The sequence below is a fragment of the Tachysurus fulvidraco genome, chromosome 11 (assembly GCF_022655615.1).
Source record: "Tachysurus fulvidraco isolate hzauxx_2018 chromosome 11, HZAU_PFXX_2.0, whole genome shotgun sequence".
NCBI classification, from domain to species: domain Eukaryota; kingdom Metazoa; phylum Chordata; class Actinopteri; order Siluriformes; family Bagridae; genus Tachysurus; species Tachysurus fulvidraco.
In genome coordinates, this window is record NC_062528.1 from 936712 (window position 1) to 954211 (window position 17500).

The 17500-nt window shown below is 41.6% G+C and overlaps 1 protein-coding gene across 2 annotated transcripts in view; it reads left to right on the forward strand.

Annotated features, from left to right (window-relative positions):
- col4a3 (collagen, type IV, alpha 3) overlaps nt 1-17500 on the forward strand; it is a 38410-nt gene that overhangs the window by 17013 nt on the left and 3897 nt on the right. For both annotated transcript variants that reach the window (XR_007144348.1, XM_047820522.1), the window contains exons 13-48: nt 264-338; nt 445-489; nt 1071-1133; nt 1625-1669; nt 2049-2102; nt 3266-3307; nt 4170-4248; nt 4368-4403; nt 4519-4683; nt 4969-5058; nt 6137-6232; nt 6318-6388; nt 6478-6663; nt 6863-7031; nt 7315-7407; nt 7543-7647; nt 7748-7842; nt 8670-8820; nt 8987-9100; nt 9216-9383; nt 9510-9599; nt 9751-9885; nt 11129-11227; nt 12590-12679; nt 12835-12974; nt 13156-13282; nt 13381-13461; nt 13668-13769; nt 14534-14581; nt 14746-14931; nt 15056-15186; nt 15347-15419; nt 15905-15976; nt 16069-16194; nt 16407-16505; nt 17174-17392. Coding sequence is in view for 1 of the 2 variants with exons in the window: in XM_047820522.1 (XP_047676478.1) it covers nt 264-338; nt 445-489; nt 1071-1133; nt 1625-1669; nt 2049-2102; nt 3266-3307; nt 4170-4248; nt 4368-4403; nt 4519-4683; nt 4969-5058; nt 6137-6232; nt 6318-6388; nt 6478-6663; nt 6863-7031; nt 7315-7407; nt 7543-7647; nt 7748-7842; nt 8670-8820; nt 8987-9100; nt 9216-9383; nt 9510-9599; nt 9751-9885; nt 11129-11227; nt 12590-12679; nt 12835-12974; nt 13156-13282; nt 13381-13461; nt 13668-13769; nt 14534-14581; nt 14746-14931; nt 15056-15186; nt 15347-15419; nt 15905-15976; nt 16069-16194; nt 16407-16505; nt 17174-17392 (3760 nt within the window). In the remaining variant the exon portion in view is untranslated. The remainder of the gene's footprint in view (nt 1-263; nt 339-444; nt 490-1070; nt 1134-1624; nt 1670-2048; nt 2103-3265; nt 3308-4169; nt 4249-4367; nt 4404-4518; nt 4684-4968; nt 5059-6136; nt 6233-6317; nt 6389-6477; nt 6664-6862; nt 7032-7314; nt 7408-7542; nt 7648-7747; nt 7843-8669; nt 8821-8986; nt 9101-9215; nt 9384-9509; nt 9600-9750; nt 9886-11128; nt 11228-12589; nt 12680-12834; nt 12975-13155; nt 13283-13380; nt 13462-13667; nt 13770-14533; nt 14582-14745; nt 14932-15055; nt 15187-15346; nt 15420-15904; nt 15977-16068; nt 16195-16406; nt 16506-17173; nt 17393-17500) is intronic.

Below are 17500 nucleotides of genomic sequence, written 5' to 3' on the forward strand. Positions count from 1 at the left end.
CACTCTGTCTCTCTGTCTCTCTCTTTATCTCTCTCTCTCTCTCTCTCTCTCACTCTGTCTCTCTGTCTCTGCCCTTGGAGTAGAAATTGTACGGTTGCTAATATGATGTATGAACACCGTGAGGTCACTAATAAGAAGCTGATTGAAAATGTGCTTGATTGCTGATATGGAGCAGAAACAGGAACCCTTCAAATGTCACATGATGGATTTATCTGGTTTAGTTATTATACAGTTGATCTTACGGAGTTGTGTCGCTTTTGCAGGGGTTGAGAGGAATTCCCGGCGTTCCGGGGCAGAGGGGTGAATGTCAGTTTGCGACAGCACATAGAGAGCTTAAAGTAAGCTATCAGGAGAACTGGGCCATGATCTGTCCCATCACATACAGTCAGCACAAGAGGTTTCTTCTTTAACTCAGTGCTGTGTTCATAAATATTCTGTCCCCAGGGAGATCCGGGCGACCCGGGAGACTGCGGCGTTCCTGGACCCACTGTGAGTTTTCACTAAAATGATGAAATGTTTTTTATTTCGTCTGCCATCCTTTTTCCAACGTTCCACAGAGATCACGTCACGTCACGAGAAATATGTTGTGAAATATTCACCAAACAAACAGTATTGTCAATTTTTTTTTCCTAATAACAATATTTTTATATTTTAGTACAATTTTAATGCAGTATTTTAAACAACGGTCACAAAGCAGCTTCACAGAAAAATAGAACAGAATTTCAGCCAATTTTTGAAATGTTTTTTGAAAATTTTCAACATGTTTATTGATTTAAGACGTTAAAAGGTTGTTCTTTAAACATCGTTAGTGACGTAGAGTTAATATTATCTATATAATGTAAAGCATTATTATGACTGTAATATTATTAAAAAAAATATATATTTTTTTAAGAGTTCATAATTGTTTGTATTATTGTAATATATTTTATATAGTATATAAAGAATTATAAAATATATATTTATTATATATAAAACCTGTCCGCTGGATTACGTGACGGGTTTTTAAACCAGATAAAACCATGATGATGATGATGATGATGATGATGATGTCACTTCTTCTCTGTTTGAAGGGTCTTCCAGGGCCGTGTGGCCCCAAAGGACCGAAAGGCTGCAGAGGAGATCCAGGACCTCTGGTAAAGTATTCAGATCATTATTTATAGTGTTTTTTCAGTTCTTTGACTCTTCTCTGTGAATCAGTTCATCAGTTTGATTCATTTCCGATCAGGTGACTGCTTTCTCACTTTACGTTTCATCTTAATGTTAATCAAAGTAAGATGTTCTTCAGGTTTGGTAGTTTCTTTATCTCATATAACTTCCACGGTGAATTTACTGTTTGTTACAAGCTGACAGATGCCTCGACTTCATCTTTCATCATCTTCTTCTTCTTCTTATGATCTTTCTTTTTGCTTGTTGGTGTTTTTCTTTATCTGTGTTTTTTTTCTTATTGTTGTTGTTCTTCTTCTCCGTCGATCTTCATCTTCAGTTCATTATCCTCCAAAGTGAAGGTCGTCTGATGCCTTTGTTACTATGACAACATATATCAGGGTCTGTTACGGATGGATCTGTGTGTATAATCTTTTAGTTATTAACTTTATTTGTAACTTTATTATTTATTATTTTTCAGGGTGAAGACGGGCTGGCTGGGCTTCCGGGAGAGTGTGGGCTTAATGTAAGTACTGAACTATTTAAAATTAGGAAATGCCAATTTTTATATAAAGGAATTCGGCAAAACCAGGATCTGTATATATGAGTCTTTTTTTTTTTCAGTGTTCTGTCATTTTAATGTAAGGAAATATTTCAGATTTAAAAACCCAATTTAAATCACAAAAAGAGAATTTAAAAAGAGAGAGAATCTAGATTGAAATATAAAAGATAAAAAAAGTATAACTATAATTTCACATCTATCCATTTATTAAAAATTATAAATAAAATAGCACTACTAAAATTGTAAATAGAATTATAGCTGTAACATGTATTGCCTGTTGATTGATTGATTGATTGATTGATTGATTGATTGATTGATTGATTGATTGATTGATCGATCCCAGGGTATTCCTGGAGTCAGGGGAGAACCTGGGCTTCCTGGTCCCTATGGTTTAAAGGTCAGTAATTTATTGATTTAAAAGAAAACACAATGATGTTACTGTGATGCTGTAACGTATTACTGTACATCTCTACTGTAATGTGCTGTAACGTTACTGTACATCTCTACTGTAATGTGCTGTAACGTTACTGTACATCTCTACTGTAATGTGCTGTAACGTATTACTGTACATCTCTACTGTAATGTGCTGTAACGTTACTGTACATCTCTACTGTAATGTGCTGTAACGTTACTGTACATCTCTACTGTAATGTGCTGTAACGTTACTGTACATCTCTACTGTAATGTGCTGTAACATATTACTGTACATCTCTACTGTAATGTGCTGTAACATATTACTGTACATCTCTACTGTAATGTGCTGTAACATATTACTGTACATCTCTACTGTAATGTGCTGTAACGTTACTGTACATCTCTACTGTAATGTGCTGTAACATATTACTGTACATCTCTACTGTAATGTGCTGTAACGTATTACTGTACATCTCTACTGTAATGTGCTGTAACGTTACTGTACATCTCTACTGTAATGTGCTGTAACATATTACTGTACATCTCTACTGTAATGTGCTGTAACATATTACTGTACATCTCTACTGTAATGTGCTGTAACATATTACTGTACATCTCTACTGTAATGTGCTGTAACATATTACTGTACATCTCTACTGTAATGTGCTGTAACGTTACTGTACATCTCTACTGTAATGTGCTGTAACGTTACTGTACATCTCTACTGTAATGTGCTGTAACATATTACTGTACATCTCTACTGTAATGTGCTGTAACGTTACTGTACATCTCTACTGTAATGTGCTGTAACGTTACTGTACATCTCTACTGTAATGTGCTGTAACATATTACTGTACATCTCTACTGTAATGTGCTGTAACGTTACTGTACATCTCTACTGTAATGTGCTGTAGCTGTAATGCAGTGAACCTTCACTGGACTTCATACTGTTTAATACTGCAGGATTACTGTACTGCATTCTGCTGCAGTTTTACTACAGTGCTTTGTGTGTGTTTGTTTGTGTGTGTCTGTGTTTGTGTGTGTGTATGTGTGTGTATGTGTGTGTGTTTGTGTGTGTGTATGTGTGTGTGTGTGTATGTGTGTGTGTGTGTGTGTTTGTGTGTGTGTGTGTGTGTGTGTGTACAGGGGGAAAAAGGTGACCGTGGTGGCATTGGTCCTCCAGGAAACGTGAGTCAGTTTCCAAACACCACCGAACCTTAATGGATTTCTGTTTTGATTAATGTGTTTTAAAGCACTTCCACATTTAGGCTTTTTTTCTGTCGTTATGTTTCAGTGTAAATACGTTTTAAACTCATTTTTCAGACTTTATAAATCACCTGTCGTCCACTTGGTTAGCTGGCAGAAAGTCATCAGCGTTTCATCACTAGAGTCGTGTTTGAGATCAGATGTTTTGCTGGAATATACAAGTAATACTGTACACTTAAACTTCTCCCCTTTGTTTAGTGTCATAAACCTAAACTAAAATTACACCTAATATTTAATTGTGAATTAGAGATTTATTTGAACGTTTATGAGAAACCTCGAAAATTAGTTCCTTATTATCAGACGTCTCGTCATTGGGTGAAGAGTCGACTTTTGTAATTGAAGTGTCACAACAAGCAGTGGGAAGTCGTGGCCTAATGGTTAGAGAGTCTGACTCCTAACCCTAAGGTTGTGGGTTCGAGTCTCGGGCCGGCAAAACCACGACTGAGGTGCCCTTGAGCAAGGCACCGACTGCTCCCCGGGCGCCGCAGCATAAATGTCTGCCCACTACTCCAAGTGTGTGTTCACTGTGTGCGTGTGTGTGTGTGTGTGTGTTCACTGCTGTGTGTGTGCACTTTGGATGGGTTAAATGCAGAGAACAAATTCTGAGTGGGTCACCATACTTAGCCGTATGTCACGTCACTTTCACTTAAGAGATCTCAACATTAATACACCTGCTCCTTGAATTTCCTTCAACTTAAACGTCAAACTGAAGACTAGGGCTTGAGGGACAGAAGAGTCCATGTCCAGCAAGTGCTGTATAAGAGGTTTATCTCTGTTTGTATAGTGCGTAATGAATCCGCCTGTGAAAGGTGAAAGAGGATATAAGGGCTTACCTGGACCTCCTGGCCTTAAAGGATTTCAAGGTAAGGTGTTGAAAATCTACAAATAAATTAATTAAACATGCATTTACCATCTAGTGCAGCTTTATTTTACACACAATATTCTAATTCTACTGACTTTAGAGTTATCGTCTGTTTAACAGGTATAAGTGGATTTCCTGGAAACTCAGGCATTCCAGGTAAAGTTTCTATGCCATTCTAAAATCACCAATTAATAATAATATTAAATAGATCTCTGATAGGATTGTAATTCTTTTACAAACATCACATCATTTATTTTTATTCTTTAACCAGGACCAGGTATACCAGGAGAACCTGGGGAGTCTGGACCCCCAGGCTTTAGCGGAATTAAGGGTGAAAAGGGAGAACGAGCAGATCAAGATATCGGCCCAATGGGACCCGATGGACCTCAGGGAAAATTTGGATATCCTGGTGATCCGGGTCCTAAAGGACTACCAGGTAAGCAATCAGACTGTCTACATTTAGTGATGAATTGGGAATGGATGATGAAGATTGGTGAAGTTTGTCAGAGTAGGCAACTTATGTTTAACATCTAGGTTCATAACAAGTATTTGTAGAACGTTCTCAATGACTCCAGATGCATAAAGTAATTTCTGAACAGCAAAATTCAATGAGTTGCCAGATTGTGCCTGAACCACCTGTGCCTGTATTTGTTGCATATTTAATCTGGTGTTTAAAACTTTTCAAAATCCGTGTATCTTAACTTCTGCACATGATCTGCAGATATTTATAAACAAGACGGTCTGCCAGGGTTGAGGGGACCGAAAGGCGAACAAGGGTCTCATGGTGAAACAGGCAGACCTGGTGAAAAAGGTAAGAGTCTCTACATTTTACCTGTTGGTTTGTTTCTCATCAATTTGTATGGATTGTGTTGAAAAATCCATGTTAAGGTAAGAAAGATAACGATTGTTAAGTCACAGAATCGGGGGGACACGGTGGCTTAGTGGTTAGCACGTTCGCCTCACACCTCCAGGGTCGGGGTTTGATTCCCACCTCTGCCTTGTGTGTATGGAGTTTGCATGTTCTCCCCGTGCCTCGGGGGTTTCCTCCGGGTACTCCGGTTTCCTCCCCCGGTCCAAAGACATGCATGGTAGGTTGATTAGCATCTCTGGAAAATTGTCCGTAGTGTGTGAGTGAATGAGAGTGTGTGTGTGCCCTGTGATGGGTTGGCACTCCATCCAGTGTGTATCCTGCCTCGATGCCCGATGACGCCTGAGATAGGCACAGGCTCCCCGTGACCTGAGAAGTGGTAGTAGATGAATGAACTTACCTTTCAGATTACAGTGTTATCACTTTCTACAAACCTTCAAAGTAGTTTGAGTAACTTGTTGCTCTGTAGTTTAAAAGTGCTATGGCAAATATTTACCTCTTTAACTCTTTGGACCAGTCTGTATATAGAGACAGAGAGAAAGTCAGTTAGCAGTTGACGGACCATCGGCAAGACCTGTTCTTCCCCCTCTTCTTTTTTAGCAAGTAACACATCTCCAAAGCCACGAAGCACTTGTTGACATTGATGTCTGTTGACTTTCTTAAACACCACCCACTAGAGAAGTCGGGGCCTAGTGGTTAGAGAGTCTGACTCCTAACCGTAAGGTTGTGGGTTCGAGTCTTGGGCCGGCAATACCACGACTGAGGTGCCCTTGAGCAAGGCACTGAATCCCCCCCCCCAACTGCTCCCCGGGTGCTGCAACATAAATGGCTGCCCACTGCTCCGGGTGTTCATGCATACTCAAACTCCACACTGAGACCACATTGAGCCTCAAGAGATCATTGCAGAACGTCATGCCACTGATCCAAAATGTCTTACATGGATTTCATCTGAATATTTTTAGATAATTCTGGAGGTAGCATCTCATAGCTTGGCTAAGCTACTTATATAATTTATTTGCAGGTGATGAAGGAGACCAGTGCATAGAGTGCCCTTATGTAGGTCCTTCATATGGACCTACAGGACCACGTGGTTTACCTGGTGCACTTGGAGATCCAGGTATACGGAAAGTAAACAAGTAAGCAAGTTAGAGTAGAAGTGTATGGTCGTGTGTGTTTATAATGTCTGTTCTGCCAATGTTTAGGTCCTAATGGAGAACCGGGCAGCAGAGGATCAATCGGAATTAAGGGGCAGTTTGGTCCACCTGGCAATCCGGTAGTTTCTAAGCAATTTAGACATTTTTGAGTGAAACCAAGTTATTAATCAAGCAAATAGTTTATTAACATAAAGAATTTACAATACAGGGTTTGCTTGGTCTTCCTGGCACTCAAGGACCTCAGGGACAAAAGGGAGAACCTGGCTTTATAGGACCTGGAGATAATGGGGACCAAGGTGACCCAGGATTACAAGGAGACCCAGGCAGGATTGGAAAGGATGGGATTTGTGGAAAGCCAGGATTGAAAGGCACAATGGGAGAGAAGGGCAATCCAGTCAGTATGGATTTGACTCTGGTGTCAACTGAGTATAAATTTAAATTATTTAAAATTTAAAAGTTTTTAGTAGCCACTTTTGTTCAAGATTATGGTAGATTGGAAAATGTTCATTCAGAATTCATACAGAATCAAGGTTAAATTGTTGGCAAATGGTTAATGATATTAATTTGTCTCCCTTGCTTTCATTTTCCTCCAGGGTCCTGCTGGACCTAAGGGTAACAGGGGTGACCCTGGAACAGATGGATTACCAGGATTTGCTGGTAAAATGGGAGATCAGGGCAGCCTTGGGATTGGAGCACCAGGGGAACATGGTGAGAAGGGCACCTTAGGAGTTCCTGGCCTGCCGGGGAATCCTGGAGATCCAGGTATGAGGGCAATATGTAAATGAGCATGTGTGTATAAAGACTGGGATCTGGGTGGTCAAATATGAATGAACAAAGAAAGGAAACTTGAGGGCATAAATGAGTTGTGGCATATTTCTTACCTACCATCATTCATCATTAGTAACTTCTGGTATTTTCCAGTGGTAGAACCCATAACTTTCTTTAAAGTATCATGAGCAGGTGTCATAAACAATCATAACTTTCTTTTGTTTGTTACTCACGTTACTCTTTGACCATAAAAGTCCATGTTGGGTGTGTTTTATAGGCATGAAAGGTGAACCTGGTTTGGTCTTTATGATACCTGGAGACCCTGGAAAGTGTGGAAAAAAGGGTCCTAATGGTCTACCAGGGGAACCTGGTAAGTTAGAGGTGTAATTGTTCTGTGTGTACAAAGGAAAGGTGAACCTAGATGAGAGGAATGCTGTTCATGTGCTAAATATTTTTCACTTTTTTACTCTGTCTCTCCACATATATTTGAACATGGTTGATTAAGGATGCCTGGGACCCAAAGGTTTACCTGGACTTCCAGGACCTTGTGGCATAAAAGGTGAAAAAGGCCCGTCTCTACCAGGGTTACAAGGACTGCCTGGTTTAAAAGGTTAGGGTGTGTGTTTGTGTGTGCAAATATGTGTAATATACATATGATTATAAATGTATTTCATAACTAACTAACATACTTCTGTCTCAAACTGTTTCAGGTGAAAAGGGCTGTCGAGGTTCTCAAGGTCCACCTAGCATTGGGCTACCTGGTTTCCCAGGACCTATAGGGCAATGTGGAATGCCAGGGTTGAAGGTTAGAATAATTCATTCATTCATTCATTTCCTACCGCTTATCCGAACTTCTTGGGTCACGGGGAGCCTGTGCCTATCTCGGGCGTCATCGCAGGGCACACACACTCTCATTCACTCACACACTACGGACAATTTTCCAGAGATGCCAATCAACCTACCATGCATGTCTTTGGACCGGGGGAGGAAACCGGAGTACCCCGAGGAAACCCCCGAGGCACGGGGAGAACATGCAAACTCCACACACAAAAGGCGGAGGCGGGAATCGAACCCCCAACCCTGGAGGTGTGAGGCGAACGTGCTAACCACTAAGCCACCACCGTGCCGATCAGAATAATGAATTTATATAATCTTTACATAGAACCAGGGATTAATAATTGTTTAGGTGGTGGAAGATGAGTAGCATTGCTTCCTCACATTAGCATCGCATCACAGTCCTTGGTTTGAGCCTGAGCTTGGGCTACTGTCTGAGTGGAATTCCTCCAAAATCTTTAGTTGCCTCCCAGATCCCAAAAGCATATACTGTAGATAGATTGGCTAGGATAAACTGCCCCTTGGGGGAAGGTGTGTATGAATCTGGGCATGAACCAATTGGAACTGGAATTGGTTCTGGATCTGCTGCATGACTGATAAGGATAATGTGGTTACTGACGATGAACAAATGATTTTAAAGCAATTAAAAATACTTGATCCTATAAAGTTTTTAAACTTTGGAATGTAATCCCATGCATACACATTCGGTGTACTCTGGTTCTAGGTCAGCATTTCTTCTCTTAGATTGTTTCATTTAGACAGTCGCAGGTCACTTATCTCTCCAACTTCTTTTTAAAGGGTAATAATGGCACTGGTCCTCCAGGGTGCTCTGGTCCAAGAGGGTCTCCAGGAGAAGATGGGATGCTTGGGCCTACTGGTGAACCAGGTTGTCCAGGAAGTCCTGGAGTTTCTGGACAGCCAGGGAGAGATGGATGCCCAGGGCCTAAGGGTAAGTGCAAATGGGTAAAAAAAAAAAAAAAGGGTAAGCACACACTGATTTCTTAAGTGGAATATTTGATTTTTTGTGACAAACAAGTGTGATTTGGTTTGATACGATTGAGTAGGACTTGGAATGAAAAAAACAAAATTGTTTGCTCTTCTCTTGGTGACATCAGGTGACACAGGACTTGACGGACCACCAGGGGTGACTGGTCCAGCAGGAGTCTGTGTGTCTGGGTGTCCAGGTGAAAACGGAGCCCAAGGTCAGAATGGAATACCTGGAATGACAGGTGAGATCTTTTACAAGAGGAAAGTCTCTGAATGATTAACTTTAGCACATAACTGTGAATATGTGACACTTGTGAAGAATATCAACACGGTACACGTAAAAACTGTTCTGCTCAGGATGTCGTGGTCAGAAAGGTAGGAACGGTGAGCCTGGATGTCCAGGGCAAGATTTGCCTGGTTCTCCTGGGCCATTTGGTATACCTGGTTTTAATGGAGAACCTGGTCCGGCTGGTCCAGCTGGTCAAAAGGGATACAAGGGGAAGAATGGCATTCCTGGCTACACAGGTAGTCAATAAACACATATCCAAAACATTCTGTTTTGTCACATGATGATGATGATAATATCACATTAGAGTTTGTTTGGCACAATGGTGAAATGTTTTTTTCTGGTTTTGATAAATGTATGGTCAGGTTCACGGGGGAACGATGGGCCTCCTGGGAAATGTGGTTTTCCTGGACCGCCTGGAAATCCTGGATGTCCTGGAAGGCCTGGACCTAAAGGTAAGCCTTAAACACATTTATTATTCATCACTATAGTCATATTCATGATGTCATGACAATAATGTTAATCATGAGCATTCGGAATTACACAAGTACAAAAGTACAAACTGTGAGTGAAATTCTTTGATATTATCATTTCACCTCTGCTTAGGTTGTGCAGGCAGTGATGGACAACCAGGTTACAGAGGCCCACAAGGCCTGAAAGGGGAACAGGGGGATCCTGGTCCTAAAGGAGAACCTCAGAATGTCTACAATCCTGGGGACCCAGGAGACCCTGGAGATAGAGGTGACTGTGAAAGACAAGAGATTACAGTATTTTCCGCACCATAAGGTGCACCGGATTATAAGGCATGTCTGAATTACGGGGTCTATTTCTATTTCTGTACTTAACCCATACATAAGGTGCACCGTATTATAAGGCGCATGCTAAAAAATACGGTCTAAAAAAAAGGTAACAGAAGCAAAACTGTGAGTTTAGTTTAACAACACACACATTATTTTTTAATCAATCTTCTCCCACAAATCCAACAAAGTCCTCATCTACTGTGTCTTCTTAACTTGGCACAGTACATTTTCTTGCTTCCTCCACTCCCGAACCATAGATACATTGATGTTGAATACTTTCGCAGCTGCTCTATTCCCATTTACAACCGTGTAACTGATAGCCTGTAGTTTGAATTGTGCCTCGTAAGCATCTGATTTTTATTGGCGGATGGCAAACCAACTTAAGGTGCATTTACCGCCACCTACTGGACTGGAGTGTGGAGCGCATAATGGTTAGGAAGAAACAAATGTTGCTTTGCAACATACCAGTAGTTATACTGTACCTACCGGAGGCGTGGCGGAGGTAAGCGTACGTACTGTACGTATTACGTAATGTTCTCTGATTGGTTTATCGCTGCCAGCATACGTAGTGTATGTATTACGTCCCTGTGTCAGCGGGAAATGGTCCGACAGTCAATCGAGCGGAGCGCTTACCAAAGTCGCACAACAACATCTTTACAGATTTTTGGAACTCGGTGCACACATAAGGCGCACCGGGTTATTAGGCGCACGGCCGATTTTTGAGAAAATTTAAGTCTTTTAGGTTCGCCTTATAGTGCGGAAAATACTGTACTAACCCTGTTATTGGAGTATTGTTTCCACTTCAGAGAAGACGATACTTGAAATCACTTAAATTAAATTTGAGATCTTTTATGAACTGATGTGTTCACATTAAATAAAATTGTGTTACCAGCCTACAGTACAGGCTTGGCCCATTGTACAGTGAGTTGAAATGATACCATAAAGGCTCTAGAAACCCTAACCCTAGCACTTACCCTAACCCTAACCCACTATTATGCATTGGACTTGTTTATGACATAGATAATGTTTTCACACAAGACTAATAGATGATCTTCTCATATAGTGTGAAAAGTATATCATCTTAAAAATGGTACAGTCTAATTAATGCTTTTAATAGAAACAAATCACAGATTTATGCTTCCAGTGTTTTGCAGACAAGTAAACCCTTTTTTGGTCATTTATAGGTCATGCTGGTCTAACTGGGCTTAAAGGGGACAAAGGAATCCAGGGACCACCTGGCAGCTGTGGGAAACATGGATTACAAGGCTCCGCTGGACCACCAGGTATAAAATTGAAAAAATGAGAGAAATACCTCTGATCGTTTTCATTTGTCGCTTGCTTGTTCTTCTTTTCATTCTTTCTTCTAATATATTTATTCCACCGCTTATCTTTCATTTTCTGAGCATGAGTACTGTTTAGTTTCTTGTAACTTTGCTCATTCATTTGCTTCCTCTCTCTGTGTAATGAAACTTAATGATTACAAAATGTTTAAATTTTTTTTTTACAATTTCTATTCACATGACAAGTTTCTAAACATTTTACAATACGTGTCAGGGGTGTGCATGTAAATCTGCATGCACCGCAGTTCCACTGTGTGATCACCAGGTGTCCCAATGTCAACACAGAAAGTCTACTGGTCATGTAATGACCATGGAATGTTTTTTTTTTTTTTTTTTTTTTTTTGGGAAAAGTCTGAAAGATCTTCTGCATGTTATGCCCCAGATTGCAACAACCAACACTTTTCATTTCATATATTTTAGTCACCATTGCTGCTTTAATTTTTAAAGTTTATTATTGGGTGAATATGGTGAACCTGTACTACATTTTGTTTATAATATTAAACTACACCAGGTTATGCATGTAACCTGGTTCCCTGAGAAGGGAACAGGATACTACATCATGGCTGATGGGAACTTCAGTACCGACGATGTCTCTCCCGAAGGTGGTAAAAGGGGGGTTTAGGACAAACATACCACAGCACAAATGTGTCTTGCCAGAATGCTGTACAAGGAGGTACCCCTAGTGGAGTGAGCGTTAATCCCAGAGGCTTAACCCAGAGGCTGACTCTATTGGCTCAAAGAAAGTTTAGAGCAGATGCGGTCTGCAGGAAAGCCTTAGCTGCCTGGTACAGTGCAGAAAGCAAGCGACACGTGACTTGCAGCAATGGATGCCATGTTTACATGAACATAAAGGGTGATAGGCCCTCAAAGAGGGCCTCAGTTTGTAGACTGGATTCTAGGAGCTGGTCCCCCTCAGGGGAAAGTCCAAGAGGTTATAAATCTTGGGACATGGGGGAAAATTGGCCCCTGCATCTGAATGTAATGCACTTCCTAAAGACAAATAATTAAATGTACATAATGTAATGTACAGTAGATGCCCTTTTACAGTCTTGCTGGCACACTCTGCTTCATCACATGACCTGTACGAGCCGATAAATCTGTGTGATTTCACACAGAGCTTCAACTTGAATGCACGTTGTGTTCCATTGTTTGCGATTCATAATAAATAATATATCGTTTTTAAGGAATCAACATTTTAATTGTATAAAGAATTTAATTAAATTAAATTTTAAAGCCAGTATTGTGAATAGTATTGCGTCGAGACCAGAGTGTCTTACAACCTTTACGATTTCGATTTCTCCTCAGGACCTCCTGGAGAACGTGGTCCAGAAGGCTTAGAAGGTGAACCTGGTGTTTCTGGCTATGTTGGAGAAGAAGGACTTATGGGAATGCCAGGTTATACATACACTCACACACACACACACACACACACACACACACACACACACACACACACACACAGTAGCCCATAAGCTCTGGTTCTGGTCTGTTCTCAAATCAAAGCAAGACATTGACTTCATCATCATTTTCTCTTTCTTTACTGTGTCCAGGTGCCAAAGGTGAGAAGGGGGAACCAGGTAAAATCGGAACACCGGGAGATCCTGGTATTCCAGGAGCAAATGGCCCAAAGGGGCTCAAAGGTGAACCAAGTTTTCCTGGGCAAGGTGTCCAAGGATTCACTGGAGAAAAGGTGCACTTACCACTTCTTTTAGTAGGTTCTAGAATGACTCTGACTTAGTTTCCTATTACTGCAGTTTATAAACACATTCTGAATGGCTTATGATCTTATCCCACCTTTCGAAAAGCGATGCATTTGCCATGAACCTACACAAATCAAGTAATGCATGCAATCATAATCAATTCTCTGTCAGGGTGAACAAGGCATTCGTGGCATTAAAGGACAGAAAGGAGGACGAGGAACGTGTGGCCCTGCTGGTGCTTCAGGATCAGAAGGGCTAAATGGACCGCCTGGAGATTCAGGACTACCCGGACTACCAGGCAATAGATCAATTTATCTAATTGTTGTATTTTCGGCTATTCCAAACATCGAACATAGTGTCAGACTCCTTCTAATGATCTCCTTCTCTTTGTCTCAGGACCCCCAGGATTGCATGGAGAAAAAGGTTTTGTTGGACATCAAGGTCCTCCAGGATATCCAGGATCAATAGGACCACCAGGTTCTCCCTTCAGTTTACATGCCTGATATTTTTCTGTGCTTTACAATTATTCCCAGATCATTATTAGCTATAAAGTTTGTTCCACATCATTTCAGCTATTAAAAAGCTACGCAGATTGAAAAATCTATTCCCCTCATACAGCATTACTCTCGATAACCATTTCCAAAGCAATGTACTGTACAATGTTCTTGTTTTTTGTATCTCAGGTAGTTCTGGGTCCCCGGGCAATCCAGGTCCTCACGGTATAAAAGGAAACCAGGGCATGGACGGTATTCCTGGAGCCCCTGGAGAAAAAGGGAATGCAGGAGGTAAAGACATTTTTAAACGCAGGATCATTAAAACAGTTACAACAGCTACAGATTATTATTTCCAGGATCGATCCGTGTTTAAGCTCCACAGTTAATGAAGAAAATGGCTCGTGATTTAATGATCGATTCTGGAAGTTGGAGAGTGTGCAGAAACTCTTGTTCTTCACCAGATCCATCATAGCTCAGTTCGTCCAATCGTCCAATCTTGGCACGACTGGTTAAGGCTCTGTGTTGTTGATCAGAAGATCAGGGTTCAAGGCCCAGCACAGCCAAGCTGCCATGTTGGGCCCTTGAGCAAGGCCTTCAACCCTCCCTGCTGTGTCATAGCTTCCTCTGCACTCTGACCCCAATCTACTCAGTTGGGGTATGTGAAAAAAAGAATTCCACTGTGCTGTAATGTACATGTGGCGATAATAAAGGCTTCTGTGCCCCCCGTTCTTCTGTCAGTTCCCTAAGCTAAACTTTAGCTCCAGAGTTAAATTCAGCCCTCATGCAGTTACCTGGTCCATGTGCGGTCCAGCAGGTGACACGTTGGCCAACATGTCACGATCTTTCCGTTCGCCTCACAGTGCCACACGAGAATACAGCTAGCTCCAATTTAAGAAACATTTTTTTCTTAGATCACTTAGATCCTTCTCGGCTCATCTACATGAAAACCCCTCATCAGCATATGCATTATTTAACTCGTCTATGCGACATGTTGAGTGCACAAACTGTGTGTGTAACTGTTACTGCATATTAAATGATCGTTTCTTCTTATTCAGTTCCTGGATATGGAGATCCAGGGCCAGCTGGTGCCAGGGGTGAAGCAGGTGAGTGTCCATTATTCTAGCAAAATGGACACAAGTTACTGTATGTCTGGAAACGTAGCCTTTTCTTTAGGTTTTTTAAGGCTTTTCTTTAGCACTTTTGATTAGTAGCTTGAAACTTTGACGGGTTTAAATAAAATCTTTAAGATCATGATGGTCATTTTTAGGTGCTAAAGGTGAACCAGGACCCATGGGAGAAATTGGACTTCCAGGACCGTGCGGTCCAGTGGGAGACCGAGGGCCTTGTGGTGTTGCAGGACCCCCAGGACCCTTTGGGAATCCTGGTGCACAGGGTTTGTGTGTGGATGGGCCTAAAGGGGAGCGAGGACCTCCAGGAGGACCAGGACCACCAGGTTAATTTTTTTTAATTAATGTGACACTCTACTGAAAACATGAGGCATAATGGGATTTCTAAATGTCTCATAATGTTTGTTTGAATGTTATTGTGTTTTTGGCTTTAACACACGCTTTGTGTAGGCCCCAGTGGGATATCTGGTCCCCCAGGACCACCTGGTCTAGGCTTAAAGGGAGAAAAGGGCAACACCGGGACTTCTGGAGCACTGGGAGTTTTCGGTTGTCCAGGAGACACTGGTCTACAAGGGATTCCTGTGAGTAACCCTTTTAGTCTAACCATTTGGCTTGGTTTCATCACATGTTGAGGTTCTTGCACAGTGTACAGCAGCTTGCCACTAACTAATTTACACGATGTAGATTTTTTTAATAATAATGAAGTGAAAATGATTAAAAATTGTTTGAGTTTTTTTACAGGGTAAACCTGGGAGTGTTGGTTACCCTGGTGAGAAAGGAGAAAGAGGACTAAAGGGTGAAACCGGACCTCGAGGTAAGAAGTGTCTCAACATTTAAACAAACAGAACAGAAAGCAGAGCTCCATTTGACATGGCAGGGTTTTTTTCTTTACACAATACAAATAAAGATAAAATGAAGATAACAAAAAATTAAGATCCGGTAGCCATCAGCTTAGCAGTTAGGCTTCTGAAGACTGTTACCTGTTCACACCATGGTCGAGTGTGAGGCTATTGTTGGTGTCCATGTGCAGCTGCACGAATGCTGCCAGTGCCTGTAGCTACTTTAATCATTTGCACCATATTATTTTTGTGCAGCCTGATCACGCTGCGATCGCACACATCGAAGGGCTAGAAAACTTCTTATCATATGAAAATCCAGCATTAAGCTGTCATCGCTTCAGATGGTGGACTTCAGATGTCTGTGTGTGTGTGTGTGTGTGTGTGCGGGCACGTTTATCTTCTCGATATCTTAAACACAAGCATCTTAATAATCCTCCTGCTGCCCTGTGACTTCCTGTAGGCCAAAGAGGAACAGATGGATCAAATGGTCCACAAGGATCTGAAGGACTCAAAGGGCAAAGAGGAGCACCAGGTGAGAGTTTGCTCCAATGCAAAGCTCACATTGTGGTCGGTTCGATGGGAGCCTCTGTAATAGAAATAGAAATATTGTGCTGGTCTGCTTAGGTGTGCCAGGGGAAGATGTTTACTACGGAAACATTGTTCTTTCTGGAGATCGTGGTCTGCCTGGACCTAAAGGAGAACAAGGACCCCCTGGAGAACCTGGTCTACAGGGGCTTCCTGGGCGAGCAGGTAAACATTTCAATCCAGCATCAAGTGGGTCTTCAGCTTGGAAATAGGACCGGAAGAAAGTGATTCAATCAAATAAATCCTGAATCATTCAAATGAATCAAACATTCCATGTACAGTATTTTGTGTCGCTTTGTGTTTCATATATTTATTTGATGCGAACATTTTTAAATGAGTTAAAACATATATATTTTTCTATTATTAAACCCTAAAAGGGATCCCTGGTCCTAAAGGAGCCCCAGGCCGAGACGGGCTGAGCGGTGTTATAGGTTTACCTGGACCCAAAGGGAACCAAGGTTTAACAGGACTGCCAGGTAGAGTGTGTCTGATGTTTTCTCTCACTTTACTGTCCAGTAGCATCGCTGCTTCTCTTAATTTGGATAAGACAAAAAATATAATAAACATTTCAACATTTCTAATATAAAGTAAAACGTATGTGAACTAATAGAGTACTGAAACCGCCATCATTCTTATTAGATTATGTTCATACACACACTCGGTTTTGTATCGAATCAATAACGCAGAAGCCTTAAAATAAACATCTATAATAAGAATCTGTCAGAGATGTAATATTTTTTAGCAGACACCCTTATCCAGAATGACACTCTTATCCACCTGAGCAATTGATGGTTAAGGGCCTTGCTCAGGGGCCCAGCGGTGGCAGCTTGGTGGACCTGGGATTGGAACCAATGACCTTCCGATCAGTAGTCGAACACCTTAACCACTGAGCTTCCATGTCCCCTGTATCATGCACGTTTGCTATACAATGAGTCTTCGTTCAGGAATTAACTGAACTTTAGGGTTTTTTTACAGGGTGCTAAGACTTTTGAACAGTACCGAACGTCTTTCTGTCTCGGATCATCACTCGGTGTACATTAACACGGGGTGAAGAGTAGAATAAGGTTGAAACGTTCCGGTGTATAAGGAGCTCAGCTGGTTACTGACTACTGTTCAGTGTGTTAATAACTTTGGGATTTTTCAGGCGCTCCAGGTTTTATTGGTGCTGACGGACAGAAGGGTACCAGAGGGGCATCAGGGGCATCAGGGTGCAGATCCAAAGCCACCAGAGACAGCTTTCTGTTCACTAAACACAGTCAGACACAAGACATCCCTCACTGCCCTCAGGGCTCCAGTGAAGTCTACTCAGGATACTCGCTCCTGTTTATCAACGGAAATAACCGAGGGCATGGCCAAGATCTCGGTATTACACACACACACACACACACACACACACACACACATGCACACGCACACACACGAACACACAAACACACACGCACACACCCACACACACACACGCACATGCACA